The sequence below is a fragment of the Pteronotus mesoamericanus genome, unplaced genomic scaffold (genome assembly GCF_021234165.1).
Source record: "Pteronotus mesoamericanus isolate MK-2021 breed Mesoamerican mustached bat unplaced genomic scaffold, CSHL_Meso_final contig_94, whole genome shotgun sequence".
Lineage (NCBI taxonomy): Eukaryota > Metazoa > Chordata > Mammalia > Chiroptera > Mormoopidae > Pteronotus > Pteronotus mesoamericanus.
In genome coordinates, this window is record NW_026555285.1 from 9,776,963 (window position 1) to 9,792,994 (window position 16,032).

Sequence of the window (16,032 nt, forward strand, 5' to 3'; positions counted from 1 at the left end):
GTTATCCCATTCCTGCAGAGTCCCCCTGGGTTGCCGTGGATGGTGAAAATAAATCATGTCATTCCAGACATTTTCTGTCTGCCAGAAAAAGAGGGTGGTGATTCCTTCTAGTGGAGAATGCCCTGAGCCCTTCTCTTGAAGCGGCTTTTATTGAGAACGATATGCGCAGGGGTATATTGCATGCATGCAAAGCTCATCAATTAATGTCAAAAGGCTATGATTGAAGGAACACAGATATTTGCCTCAAAGTCAGAGTCTGGTAGACAGGGTGGTGCCCATTTGGCTCTGAAACCTGAGAAACTGATCACAGTATATGCTAGACCCCAAACATCAGTACTCATTAACTCGAGGGCATTCTTAGCAAAGTAAGTTTCATAGGATTTAATGCATTCCTTTTCCAGGCCTAATTGTCCCTGGGAACCGCCTGATCCAGATTAGGGCTGTACTTACCTCTAATATTATTACAAGCCTGAGCCAGGTGGATGGAGCAGAGCAGCCAAGAGATAAGGAGACTTCTTTCAGATAGAATGAGAACTCTGGACATGACAAAGCCAAGGGGTGAGAGTCTTTTGCCCCTTCTCTGCGTCCCCCAAGTCCTTCCCTGATGGCCCCTGTGCGACTCTGCCTGTCTTAGGGTGCCCCTGCCATTGAGGGGTCTTACCCATCATTGACTAAGCATCCATCCTCTTGGGCCAAACAGGGTGATGTGAGGGAGGCCGGGTCTGCTCCCTTGCCAGGGGGACAGGTTTTGTCTCAGTGGCCTATTTTCCCAAGGTCTCCTTGCTCACCTCTGGCCTTGGGGCCCTCTCACCTGCTGGCAAGGCTACAGTCCCTGAAACCAGGCAGGATGGTTCCCGACAGTCAGACTTTCATACAACTCGATTTTCTGATGGTTCTGGGTCATAGCTGTTTTGTAGTTTAATTGTAATTTTTGTTGTGGTGGTGTGAGGATGTGAGCTGTGTTTACCCACGTCTCCATCTTTACCAGAAATCTGGGGCCTGTTCCTATGAGCAGTTCCTACCTGTCGTCTTACTCCCTTTAGTGTGTCCCTGACAAAGGTCTCTTGTCTCTTACGCACCAAAGAAAAATGTGAGAAGTTGTCTTTTGCTATGTTTTTTAATCATTTAAAAAATGTTTTAAAATTACAGTTGACATATGTTGTTATATTAGTTTCACTACACCCTAGTGAGATATTACATAACTTAGTAAGTGATCATCCCAATAAATCTTGCACCCATCTGACACCATACATAGTTTTTAGAATATTTACTCGATTGCCTATGCTGTATTTATATCACCATGAGTCTTCTGAAACTACCAATTTGTACTTCTTAATCCTGTCAGCTTTTTCACCCATCCACCCCAATCACCCTCCCATCTGGCAACCATCAAAATGTTGTCTGTATGAGTCTGTTTCTGTTCTGATCGATTATTTATTTATTTATTTATTTTTTTGTTGAATTGTTGATAAATACATATTGCCATTTTATTGTTCAGATTTTTTAACATTTTTTTTCCTCCTTCTTGAAGACCCTTTTAACATTTCATATAATACTGGCTTGGTGATGATGAACTGCTTTAGCTTTTTCTTGTTTGGGAAGCTCTATTTGTCCCTCCTTTCTAAATGATAGCTTTCCTGGGTAGAGTAATCTTCATTGTAAGTCTTTGCTTTTCACCACTTTGAATATTTCTTGCCAGTTCCTTTTAGTAGTCTGCAAGATTTCTGTTGAGAAATCAGCTGACAGTCTTATGCCAGCTCCCTTGTAGGTAACTAATTGCTTTTCTCTTGTTGCTTTTAAGATTCTTCATCTTTAACCTTTTGCATTTTAATTATGATGTATCTGGGTGTGGGCTTCTTTGGGTTCATCCTTTTTGGGACTCTGTACTTTCTGGACTTGTTTATTTCCTTCACCGAGTTAGGGAAGTTTTGTCATCATTTTCTCAAAAAGGCTTTCAGTTTCTTGTCTTCTCTCTTCCTTCAGCACCCCCATGATGCAAAAGTTGGTGTGTTTGAAGTTGTCTCGGAAGATCCTTACACTATCCTTATGTTTTTTGGATTTTTTTTCTTTTTGCTGTTCTGATGGGGTGTTTTTTGCTTCCTTTCCTCCAAATCTTTGATTTGATCCTCAGCTTCATCTACTCTATGTTGATTCCATACAATGTGTACTTTGTTTCAGTTAGTATATTTTTCATTTCCACTTTGTTTAGTTCTTTTTCTGGAGTTTTGTTCTGCTCTTTCATTTGGGACCTTCTTTCTTTGCCTCTTCATTTGGCAGCCTCCCTGTGTGTGTTTCCATATATTAGGTAGAGTTGCTACATCTTCCAGGCCTGGTAAACTAGCGGCTTGGTAAACTCGCTTAATATTGTATATGTTCTGTAGGGTCCAGGGGCACAGCCTCCCCAATCACCCAAGGTGGGTATTTACGGTAAGCCCCCGGTGTGGGCTGTGTACACCCTTCTCTTGTAATTGGACCTTGACTGCCTTTGGCACATCAGTGGGTGGGATTTACCCCCAGGCCAATCAGCTGCAAATTGAAAACAGACCACCATGGAGGGTTAGCTCTGCGGGAGCCTACTCCACAAAGTGGAACTTACTTCAACAGGGCTCTGGTGCCTGCTGGCTCTGCCCCTAAATGTGTCACTTGTGGAGGTGGTTAGGTAGTGGTGCTTTGATGTAGTCTGAAGCTGTGCACTGGGTACACTGGCTCTAGGGCCTCCTGGGACATGCCAGGCAAGCTCAGCCACTGCCTGTGCTCTGACCGGAGACATCTCTCATGAGCTACAAGGCTGTGTACAAATGGCTGCTACTTACGCTTAGCTTGGAGGTGCCCAGGTGAGGCCAAGCTGTGAACCAAGTTCAGCTGCTGCTAGTCCAGGCCTGGGTCCGCAAAGCAAGAGTACAGGGCTTTCTGAGGCCAGATCCTGATTGTTTGAGAGGTTTTCAGAAAATCTGCAGCTAAGAAAGGCCATTTGTATGAAAAATCCACTGGAAACAGCTTGGTTGGGCCCAAAATCTGGGTGGGGCAGGGCCTCAGGGAATCACCAGGGCAGGGCAAACAGTGTGAGCCAGGTTTAGGGAGTCTCAGATAATGTCGCTTGCCTGCCAGCTCTGTGTGGGGAAGGCTCAGGAAAGGTACTGTGGCCTCTGCCATCTCTCTTGTCCAGGAGAAAGCTTCCTTCCAGCTCTCGCCCTGATGCCAGGTAATTAATTTCCTCCCTCTGTGGTGGTGCCTTTTAAGCAAGCACCTGCCCCAGCACTAGGGCTCAGTGGGAGTGAGTCTGAATAAATTCATGTGCAAGCCCTTTAAGAGGACCTTTCTGGGTCCCCAGAAGCGCTCTGTCTCCTTCAGCCTCAGTGCCCCCTGTTTTTTACTTCCAGAAGTTATGGGGAATTCTCTTCCTGGCACTAGAACCTTGGGCTGGGGGCCTGGTGTTGGACTGGGACCCCTCACTCCTCAGTGGGGACCTCTGCAGCTACGATATTCTTCCTGATTTTTATAGGCCACATCTGGGTGTGGAACCAGCCTATTCCACATCTCTACCCTACCTACCAGTCTCAGTGTGGCTTCTTTAATTCCCTAGCTATAGGACTTCCATGCAGCCAAATTTCGGGTGGTTCTAAATTCTGGTTGTTTCTGCAGTTCAGTTATAATTTTGATATGGTTGTGGGAACAGGTGAGTACTGTTTTTACCTAAGCTGCCATCTGGACCAGAAATCTTCCAAAGGTATTCTGATTTTTGCCTAGTTTGTCAAGGGAAATTTGGATGAATTTGTTTTGTGATGGTATCACTGGTAAGTAATTACTAAGGAATCTAAAGTGGCTCCAGGTGCAAAATTTAAACTTTTTTTTTAATTTGGAATGTATAGGGAACTGATTTAGTATGTGTGTGCTAGAGAAGTTGCAATGCAACTTTGCCTATAAATGTACTGTTAACTGAAAATGTTTCCTTTTTTGCTTTTTAATAGAGTCACAATCCAGTGTGGTAAGTTCAAAGTTTTTATTCTTCATGTTTTTTACTTAATTATATTATTAGCATGCATATTTGAGATGGGACTCAGAATGATCTTTCAGTTAAATATTAAGCAGTACCACTTAAATACTCTTTTAGTAACTGAACTAGCATTGGAAAGCATCACACTTAGGCTGAATAATTGCTGCCTTGAAGGACTTACAGGGCTTATTATGGTATGCTAAAACACAAGTATTAAAATTTGGAAATGTTTATCTCTGTCTAACTTAGTTTTATGTTGTTGTTTTGGACATCAAAATTTTCAAGTTTTTTCCGTTACTAAAAATTATGGTGGAGAGGAAAATTGTTCAGTTTTTGTTTTAACCAACTTAGGCTTATGTGTAAGACACATAGTTAAATTATGGCTAATGGTTTTCTAGCAGTGATCATCTATATATATATTTAGTCAAGAAATAAAATGACAAGAGGTCTGGAAGTGTGTGTAGTCCTTTCTTCATGGGCAATTACTTAACCTTTTTGAGTCTTTTTTTCATCTCTAATGGAAGATATACATCTCTGTCTTCTAGAATTACATTGTGCCATTAAGCAAATCACTTATCCTCTGAGCTTTCTTCATGTGCATACTAGGCCTGAGAGAGCTAATCTGCTTCACCGCGTTGTTGTGAGCATCAGGCCAGTTACATGCTTAGGTAGTGACGGGGGCTTTAGAACATCATCAAAAATGAGCATTAGCTGGCTATCCATGTATCTCCAGGCTTGTTCCTATTCCTACAGATGTTGAGTGGGGGAATGGATTGAAGGAGGTATTTAAAAGTTGGCTTCCTTCACCTCAGTATTTTTGTGCAGGTCTCAACAATATTTGAGATTGGGACTAGACCTGAAAACAACACAGTGTCATTTGAATAACACAAACAGCTGTTTAGCCACAGTGTATGTTACCACTGCTATAGTTTAATCTAGTTTTATCTTGGTAGCAAGATTAACTGAAATAACCTGTTCTAGTTAGTACCTCCACTTAATATAATCTAGATTCAGGTGTTTCTCAATAGTTAACACTGGAGACTAAATCTGAGATACATTCAGCTCTTTCAAGTGGTTGTACTATATTTCCCCCAACCCCATCTCTTAACCTTTTTATTTAGGGACAATATAGAGGACAGCTGTAACCCAGGGCAAGTTCTTTAGATTTGCATAGTCTTAACTGGCACACATGTTGTTTAGGAAAGTAAGGATTGGTTGAGATTCATTTTGTTTATGATAAGCAATGTAGAGTGCTTGTTGCAGGGAGGCCATAGATGGAGTAAGGTGTTACCAGGAAGGCACCATGTAAATGTTGCTTTGTATGTTCAAGAGCAGAGTTTGTTGCCTGAAGGCTATAAAGTATTATAAAAAATGGTTTTTAAATGTTACTATTTTCAGTTTACAGAGTTAGTCTTGGAACTGGACATTTTATATGGACCCTTTTTCAATCATATCTTTAGAAAGTTTTGTTTTTATGCTTTTTTTATTTTAAAAGAAAAATTTATTTTGAAATTGAAACTCATTAAATTATAAAATGCTGAATGTGGTAGTTTTTTTTTGTGAAGCCTAGTATTATTTAACAATTATGGATGCCATGCTTTTTCTTTGAAGGAAGTTTTCATGTAGGTGGTTATCAAAGTTAACTTTTAAGTACTGGATAAATAGTGCATACATTTTGATATACAGTTGCTAAGCTAACTTGTAAAAATCTTTCTCTGTCAACTTGACAAAATCAGTCTGTATCCCAGAGGACTCACCAGGCAAAAATCAAGTAAGTGTTTCTTTTTGATAAACAATGCATGATAAATATGTCTGAAGCGGGGGGCGGGAGGGACCTCTTGTTTTTTAAATAATAAGCAAGTCCTTACCCTGTGATTTTAAGTATTTCCTAGTTTTTTTTTTAAGAATCATAACCCAGATAAACGATTTTTTAAAAAGATTTTATTTATTCTTAGAGAGAGGGAAAGGGAGGGAGAAAGGGAGAGAAACATTTGTGAGAGACACATGGACTGGTTGCCTCCTGCACACACACCCTGATGTGGAACTCGCCTGCATGTGCCCTTAACAGGAATGGAACTGGTGACTTTTGGCTTTGTGGGACGATGCCCAACCCACCGAGCTGCACTGGTCAGGGCCAGAAAAACTAAGTGTAAAAGACTGTTTACTTATGAGTGTTAGTATTTATATTAAGGTAAATTCAGATCATTTCTCTACTTTTAATTTGTTCCATCTGGTTTAATGTTATGTCACCATTCCATGTATTAAGGAGAGCCTCTTCCAATTAAGTTGTTTTTACACAGGTGAGTGAATTAGTAGTAGGCTTGATAGAATTTTAACTTCACGTGTCTTTTATGTTTGGAGTAAATTTTTTATGAGTTGAAAATAACTGTTGCTGAGGGCAGCAATTACAATAACGAATAAGCATCTAGCAAGTATTCAAATTTATTTTAAATTATTTATTAGCTATGTGTATAACTGGTAATGTTAGGACTGTAACAGAAACACAAGGCATTGACTTGGAGCTTTGCATCCTCACTGAATTTCAGAGGGAAGCTCTGAGACTTGTAAAGTTCATTGCTTTAATCAAGGTGCATTTTAATTACCTAAAATGGCTTGGAAATGGGGAATCAAAGCAGTTTGCTCATGTTCTTTCTAGGGAGGTAAACAGTGACTCTCCAAAGACCAAGTATATAAGGAACTTTGACTAGCTTGGTGGCAGCAGCAGGGGCAGAACACATAACTATCAAATAATTACGGTTTTTGGAGCATAAACTAGTCCAATGTTGACTTAATAACTATACCGTATACCAGGCACTGTGCTTATTAGTCTTGGAAAAGTGATAGTGACATGATAAATAGCTTTGCCCTCATGGTGTTTATAATGTAGTTTAATTTGAAAGTGAGGATTCTTTTTCTTTTTCTTTTTTTTTTAGCTTTTGGTATGAAAGATACACAGAATCTCTAAGCACACTAGTTTTCCCACATACCTTGAGATTGAAGGAAGATATTGTGTTTAATTTGTGCCTGGCAGAATGAGCTAAAGTTTAAATTATTTTAATTTTAGCTTATTTGCTTCTCCCTGTGCTCAGGGCTGTTTGCTCCCAGCTTGAGTTAAGAGATTTCAAGAGTGTATGTCAAGCTGACCTGGGTCCATGGGCTGACTGCTTCACCCTTGTGAACATAGATTTGTTCATCTGTTAAAAAGGCATAGATGTGCCTCGTTTAGTGTTGAATTGAAATGGAAGTGTCAAACCTAGTGATAGTGTAAAATAACTGTTAGCCATTTAGAATGCATTTCTTTAACATTAGCTTAAGCACAACAGAATTAGATGTAAGTCAGAATCCCAAAAAAATCATGTTAAGTATTTAAATCCGATGGAAAGATTTGGGGCATCATCTACCTTACTGTTGTCTTCTATGTGTACAAATCATAGGCAGGCAGTTACATAAAATTATTTGTGAATCAGCAACTGCTTTGCTATTTTGTTCCTCAAGGTGGAGCTCTTGTTTATCAGATTACAGTTTCTATCTTGACAAAACAAAAGCAACAACTAAAAACTAGAATTTCTGTTTTTTTTCTTTTTTAATAGGTATGACTGGTATCAAACAGAATCGCAAGTAATCATAACACTTATGATCAAGAATGTTCAGAAGAATGATGTAAATGTGGAATTCTCAGAAAAAGAGGTCATTAGTCTTTGAACCATTTTTTATGTTGAGATTAAATATTTTTATTTGCAAGTAGAGTGTATTACAAAATAACCTGTAGCAGTTTATCAGGTACATCGTTTTATCCTGACATAATGTGGAAAGCACTGACGGAAATCTAAAGCGTTTCTTTTCAATTTGAATTATCTTAAGTTTGAGACAAGAGTATATATACTGTAGGTTATAGCTAGATGTGCATTTTATTTCTTTACCTTTGTAATTCAAGGTGGAACATGGTTGACAAATATAAAAGATTAGTAAGATACATGATTTGATTACATTTATGTGGTATACGTCATGACGAAAGTTTGTGTGATTTATACATCTTATAATTTACTAATGATATTAAATGAGTATGGCTTAATATCTTGGTTTCTTAGAATTTAGTCGAAAACTTTATGATATACATTTTAAGAGTTGTAGAAATAGATGTTTTGCTTACGATTATTTTCTTTTATACTGTATCATTTTGCTCCCCTGTCTTGGGTTTCCTTGAGTAAATATTAAGTATGTGTTTTAAAACATTATTTTCTACTATTTAATTGTGTATATGAGAATCTCTTTGAAGGATACTAGATGGAAAAAAAGGATTATTTTGAAATTCTTAAATCTGATACTTACGTAAAGTGTTTAGTCTGCAACAATATTAAAGTTCTGTAAGTGCGTTTAAGTATTCTTTATTATATAAATTTATAAATTGTGCTGCTAATTTTGTGTTCATTAGTTGTCTGCTTTGGTGAAACTTCCTTCTGGAGAGGATTACAATTTGAAACTGAGACTTCTTCATCCTGTAATACCAGAACAGAGCACATTTAAAGTACTTTCAACAAAGGTAAGACAGTTGAAAAGAATTTTCAGTAGTAATATTTTCAAAATACAGAAACATTAGTCAGTTAATCACCTACATGATTATAAGCTTGTAGATCCTTCCAGCTACATATTTTTAAAAGGGACACGTAAATAACAATAAAATTTGAGTAACAATTTTTCCCTGCCAAAATTCTAGAACAATAGAGTGTAAAAATGTACTTAACCTCAGCAGTGTTTGTATACTTAAGATAGGTATAATAGTTTTCAATAAAGAGTTTTTTTAGAAAGATACCTCTCTCTCAACCTCTCTCTCAGATTTGATACTGGCAGTGTCTCGTCTCTTGAACTTGTCAGTCTGGCTGTTTTGAAATACAGATGTTTTTCTCACTCTACCTTATTCAGTTAAAAATGCAAACTTTTGTGATGTTTTATCTGCTCTTTTGTTTTTTAAGCTGAATTTTAGGTTACTTTGATGTGAGAGATTAATAAATAGTTTAAATTGCAGTTTGAGTGTATAATTCCTAGATTTCTTTATATTTTAAAAAATAAACTATACAATAGAATTAAAATTCAGAGAATATTTTATATATCAATCAAAAGATGTAGATTGTAGTATAACTTAGTAGGAAAAATAACTGAAAATAAAATACCTGGCTGTGTCTTGCTTGCCCTATAAATTTAAACTAGTCACGCAGTGACTAGAGAACTAAATTTTCATCTATAAATATGAAGGCTATGGATTAAATGAGCTCTGAATTTCTTTTTATCTGTAAATTGTATGGTGGTATATGATAGGTTAATGGGAATGAATGATGAAATAGACATTTTTCGTTGCTACACCTTTCTACATGTCCTGCATTATATTGTGTTGTTAACTATTGAGTCTTAAGTTCTAAGAATATGTGAATTTCCCTACAATAGAGTAGACTCAGGGTCAGCCTATGTCATGAAGAGTGGTAACTGGGTCTGCAGAAGGAAGAGGAAGGTTGGAACAGGAAGTGCAAAGTAAAGAAGCAGGGTTTTTTTGTTGTTGTTTTTGTTTTATTTGCATCTAGTTAAAAATTATCTGCCCACTTGTTTGAAGATTACAAAGTACAAAGCGGTATAATCAGGCTGAGGGAGAAAACAGTTGCTTCGACCATAGAAAGTGAGTAAAGGTATGAATCTTATCAAGATTTCAGTCTTACTAGCCCCATCCACATTGTATAAAACTTGTTTAATAAAAAAAATACTGGGTAAAGTAAGCAAGCACAAAATACAGTCTAGATTTGGGAGGGAAGCAGGTCAGAAAATTACGAGTTTGGCATTGTTGTACGTATTTCTATAAGAGGTTGTCAATACATGTCCTTTTGAAGTAATTTAAATGTAAACAAATTTGTCTGAATAGATGGTAAATGACTTAAAAATTTGTATTACTGAGGCACTCCATATATTGATTTGGCCAAAAAGTTTATTTAGTTTTTTCTGTACAGTGGCTCTCCTAATGCTTAGTTGTCTTCAACTTCATTCGAAACAATTTTGTTAGATTGTATTGTGGCGGCTGTCATATCAGCATGCATTTTAAAAAAACATCAAAATTGGTGAATTTTTGTGCAGCCATTTTACCATTGAAGATGGAAGGAGATAAGAATGTTTTTACTTTATTATGCTTTATTATTTCAAGAACGGTAAAAATGCAACTGAAATGCAAAAAAAGATTTGTGTAGTGTATGGAGAAGATGCTGTGACTGACTAAATGTGTCAGAAGTGGTTTGCGAAGTTTCTTGATACTATTAACATTTTGGCCAAATAATTCGTTGCTGTGGGGCTGTCTTATGCATTGGGAAATGTTTAGAGCCTTTACCCACTAGAAGACAATACTGGGAGATAGCTGACATACTCAAAATATACAAATCAATGAAGTTATTGATGAAAATGAAAAATGTGTCTTTTCTTTTACAGATAAACTAAATTGACTTTTTGGCCAACCCAGTACTTAGGAAGAATAGTATGTGTGGTAGATACAAAGAACAAATTGATTAATGATTGCCAGGTGGGAGAGGGGTTGAGGGGTTGGGTGGAAATGGTGAAAGGGATTAAGTACAAATTGCCAGTTATAAAAATAGTTATAAGAATATGAAGTACAGCATAGGAACTATAGTCAGTAATATTGTTATTAACTACATACAGTGTCAGATAGATACTAGACTTGTCAGGGAACACTTCATTAGTTATATAAATGCCTAATCATTGTGCTTATATAATATTGTATGTCACCTATAATTAAAAAATAAAAGAAAAAGAATAATTTGTTTGGTAAATACATGAGTCTTGTGTGGCTAGAGTTGAGGATGTAACTAAACACTGTCATCTCAATTCAGTTTTTTTCTGTTTTGAGTCTTGTCAGCGCTTGTTGATTCTAACCATTCCCCTAACACCTCTTACTCTGTTCCCAATTTGCCTTCTTTTGCTTTTCCCTACCTTTTTAAAGATTTTATTTATTTATTTTTAGAGAGGGGATGAGAGGGAGACATCAATGTATGGTTGCATTTCACACACCCCCTGCTGGGGGGGACCTGCGCTGCAGCCCAGGCATGTGCCCTACACAGGGGTGCAAACTGGTGACCCTTTGGTTCACAGGCCAGCGCTCATTCCACTGAGCCACCCCAGCCCCTTCTTTAAATATTATATTACTACTTTCCTTTCTTGTATACTTTAATTATATGTATATTTTATTTCCCTTGTATTTAGTAAGTCTTTTTAGGATAAGAATCATGTCATATTTTTGTCTTTGTACATGCTCCAGGTAGGGTTACCAGATAAAGTACAGGATGCCCAGTTAACCTTATACACTTAGACTGATTTATTTTTTTTTAAGTAAAGTATGTTCCATTTGCTAAATTTGGCAACCCAAGCCCTATGCATTTTGTATAGCGGGTACTCAGTAATTGTTTAGTGAATGAATTTAAATTAGGTTTTGATGTTACACTATGAAGTTGGCAGAGTATTTGCATTTTTAGTTTTACAGATAAAACGAAACTGAGGTTCATGGACTTCAAATGCTTCCCCCAAGGTCATGTAGTTACTGCATTATTCAGTCTGGTCTAGGAGGAATGCTTATACTTCTCTACACCTAGTGCTTCTTTGCTTAGGCTTTTTTTCTAAGTTTCAGATTAAAGAACGAAGATTCTAAGGATGCATTGCGAAGGATGATTATTTCTCTTGTCCTAATACAAAATAACATATATTATTCTGTTAGACTACCAACTTATTTTTTTTATAGATTTTATTTATTTTTAGAGAGAGGGGAAGGGACGGAGAACGAGAGGGAGAGAAACATCACTGTGTGGTTGCCTCTTGCTTGCCCCCTACTGGGGACCTGGCCCACAACCCAGGCATGTGCCCTGGCGGGGGATCGAACCAGCAGCTCCTTGATTGATAGGCTGGCACTCAATCCACTGAGCCAAACCAGCCAAGGCTAGACTACCAACTTTTAAGCTGTACAGTATGTCCTTACTTAAAGTCGTCTGTAGTTTCTGTGACTTTAAGCTAAACAAGGTCTCATGAAATCAGTTTTCTATAGGCTGATTGGCATAATAATATGAACGAGTTAAGTTCCTGTGGCATCTTACCAACTTTATAACTAAATGATGTTGAAGGAAACGATGCTATTCAAAGGCCTGTCATAATTATATCTAAGGGAAATGAAAATTTGTGTTCTTTTCCACACAGCAGATGGAGGTAGTGTTAAAATACTGAAAATAAAACCTTTCTCTGGGTTACTGGGAGTTATTTAGTGATGACACTAAGGGAAAAGAAATGAAGTAACTTGCTTTTCATATGTGTTCAGATGTCTCGACTCCTTTATGTGAATTGAGAAAAGTATGCGTTTTGCTCAGAGGAATTTGCTTAAAATGAGAGATTCTGTAAACACTGGTTTAAGGGGGTTGTTTGTTTTCTTTCTGCCTTCGTGAATTCTGTTTTTTCCCCGCACCTTTGAAGTTGAGCAAATGTTGCATATTCACGTATAACGATTGGTTAAGTGTTATTAATTCAAGTGAAAAATTAATATAATTTGCAGTGAAATTTAGAAGAACTAGGATCCTTAAATTAATGAATAGCACTTCTTAACTAAATATTTTACAGAGTGATAGGTAATGTTTTACCAAGTCAGAATTCATATTTCTCCAGTATCTCTTATAGTTATTTTTACTTTTTACTGAATACCAGCTTTCATATCTGCCTATTAACCCATTTTATTTATTAAGAAAATGTAATGTTCTTTTGTTCCATCTTGTTAATTTCATGACACTATTCTCTGGTCACAATCACAGGATTATAACTTCAGTGACAGACCTGAAATATTCATTTTTAAAGATTAATACTCATTACCTCAAAAATATTAGAATTCTGAAAATCTTTTGGAGTAAATTTGCCTTTGTGGAAATGTTTGTGTATTCCTATTTTAGTCAAAGTAATTTTTCTGTATTACATCAATATAAAATGTGAAGGCTTTTAACTAGAACCATGGGAAATGAAAATGTGTTTCTTTAATTAGAGACAAATAGCTCCCTTCTCCCTCCTTAACCCACTAGAATTGGAGAGGTTTTAGAGTAAATTTCTTTTCTTAATATTCTTAGGAGAATTCAGGGATGATGGAATGGAGCGACAGTGTCTGGGGAGGCTACTGCGTTTTGAACACACAGATGCAGGGCTTGGGGATTGTCCTTTTGTCTTTTTGATACAGGAGTGGTAATAGTGATTTTTTTTTTTTAAATAACTTATTAGTTGCTGATATCTACAAATTGTAGATCTTGGATTATATAGTCTTGCCACCTTTTCTATTAATGTACATTTATATATTTTTAAATGAGAAGAATTTTACTATACATACCATCAGTAGCTGTCTTTTTAAACTTAGCCATACATGAACATTACGTGGACTGAAATAGGAATACAAGATTTTTTTTTCATGCCCTTAAATAATCTGTTGCAAAGTAATTCATTGTATATATTTACTGGAACTTACTTAGCCAGTCCATATTGTTTGGCCTGTGGAGAATATAGGAGGTAACTGTTTTGACTGCATGTATTATCCTATGCAGTCCTCACAGTTATTGCACAGTGTAGGTATTTTTGTCATCTATTTACAGGTATGGAAACTGTACCCCAGAGACGTAAAATAATTTACTCATTTTTTTTTAGCTAGTCATAATGATGATAAAGAGATTGCTATTCAGTTATTTGCTGGACAGAGTTCTATCTTCTTGTCATACGTGGTCTCAGTTAAACCTTGTAAGAACCGTAAGTGAAGTAGGCCCTGTTAATCCTATCTTACCGGAGAAACTAAGGCTCGGTGGAATTAGTTACTTGCTCAAGGTCATATATCCAATAAGTTTCAACTATTTGTGACTCTTTTATAAATCCACAACTGATTATAGTCTTGTTCTCAACCTCTGCTTGCTTCTGAGGAAATAAGTAAAACTTCTAACAGTAAAAGACACTTTGAGCAAGTTACTGTATCTCCTGGCTCCCTCATCTCTAAAAATTGGATGGTAATCTTTTATAGGGTTCTGTTGAGTGAGATGATAAATATGAAGCTCTTTGTACACGGGTTATATAACACATGCTCAGTAAATATTACTACTATTAATATTTTATCCCAATTAGATTTTTATTTAGATTGTAAAAGCAATAAATACATTTTAGAGAGTTTGGAAAAATGTAAAGAAGCTGAGAAAGTAATCAGTCAGTCTTATTACTGATGAAATTTTGTCATATTTCCTTCCAGACAACTAGATTTCCCAATACTTAGGTGTGTCACTACAGGATGATATATTCTGGCATTTTTTTGTTCATGGGAAACGTCTCTTCTGATTGATTTTAAGAAGAAAAGAGGCTGTGACCTTATATACCAGTGTAGTGCCTGGCTCAGAGTAGGCACTAAGTAAATGTTTGCATTAAGCTATTAGAACTTGGGAGGAGATTTTTTTCAGTTCTTCTTCATTCATTACCATCTGTTGCATTTTAAAAAATGATTTCAAAATGATTTGAATATAAAAGTAAAGAAGCTAGATGTTGCACTCTGGCCTCAGGAAGACTGAGCTACTCTGTTATTGGACAAAGGGGTTTGATACAGCAATTAAATGTATAAAGAGCTGAGTAAGAAAATGTTGGGAAAATTGCATTCTGAAGATTCTCTTATTAAGGGGGTCAGTTATTTTGTGACTACAGTCTTGAAACAGTTCTCAGAAGCTTGCCAGAAAAAAATAGTTTACCAGTAAACTGTACAACTTTCTAGTGTCTGGGAAAGATCCCTTCACTGTCAAAGTGTAGCATTAAGTTGGAGCCTACGTAGCAATTCTTAGAAACCCAGTAAGTATAATGGCTTCTCTGTAAGTCTGAAGTTCCTTTTATTGGAAAAAATTAGGCTCTCTGCTGTGCAAAGGGAACATTAGAGGTGGAAGAGAGTCCATGTAATATTGACAACTGACAATCGAGCACAGTAGGAATTCTTAGCAACTGGTGCTCCTCTGTGCATAGGAGAGCAATATTCAAGCAAAATACCGAAGTTTTAAGTTAACTTTTAAATTAATTTAGACTTAAATGAAAATATAGCGTAAATGAAAATAGGTTGTAAAGATATCTGAAATTGAACTGGTGGTAACTCTAGAAGTATTTGGCAGAATAAAGACTTAAACTTCATTTTTAAAGCATCAGAAGTGAAGTAGGTGTGTAAAAAGGAATCACCCCTTTTTTAAAAATTAGTTTCTCCCCACCCCCTTTTTACCTTTTAGAAAAAGCTGCTTTAAATTGTTCTATTTTGTGCAGCTATTTTAATGAATGGATTAAATACAATTTCAAGGTCAGGTCAGTGTATCTCAGTTGAAACAGGTTGTTACTAAGAGCTTTGACTTTCACTTTATAGAACCCTCTTTGATTGTACTACACAATTACTCAACTTATAGTGGCTTTCAGTAGATGCCAGTGCTAGTATGTGCTGTTCTTCAGGTAAAACGAGGAACATTTTATAAATAGCGCCTAGCATGGGGGCATAAGGTGTGAATATAGGGTGCCCTGTGGCAGAGGTTAGTTAAGGATAGTGTTTCTGTACACCCTGCTTGCTAGGTCTTCATTTCTAGATCAGTGGAAAGTTAAAGGAACAAGATGGCAATTTTAAATTTTAGGATAATATTAATAGTGCTTTTCAGTAACTACTATGTCATTGCCAGCTAATTTGACTTTTCTCCCTTTTAGATATATATCAGCAGTGACAACTTAAAATAACCAGAGTGAAATCACTTAATACTGTGTATGAGAAAATGGTGGTGGTATTTTACAGTATAAAAATTAATCATAGCTTATTTCAGGGAACCCTAGTGATTCTATTAAAAAGTTGTGTTTATTTAGAATTTAAACATATATGTTAAATTAAAAATACTATACTTTTTGTCCCTTTCCCAGTTATGTTTTCTCTCATGAAACAATTGTTACCTTTCTACACTCATAAAAATATCTTATTACTCAGAGACCACACCCCT

General features: G+C 36.5%; 1 protein-coding gene across 1 annotated transcript in view; it reads left to right on the forward strand.

The window, feature by feature from the left end:
• SUGT1 (SGT1 homolog, MIS12 kinetochore complex assembly cochaperone) overlaps positions 1 to 16,032 on the forward strand; it is a 53,724-nt gene that overhangs the window by 12,317 nt on the left and 25,375 nt on the right. Inside the window, exons 7-10 of the mRNA XM_054586399.1 lie at positions 3,969 to 3,985; positions 5,731 to 5,765; positions 7,585 to 7,681; positions 8,427 to 8,534. Of these exons, the coding sequence (XP_054442374.1) occupies positions 3,969 to 3,985; positions 5,731 to 5,765; positions 7,585 to 7,681; positions 8,427 to 8,534 (257 nt within the window). The remainder of the gene's footprint in view (positions 1 to 3,968; positions 3,986 to 5,730; positions 5,766 to 7,584; positions 7,682 to 8,426; positions 8,535 to 16,032) is intronic.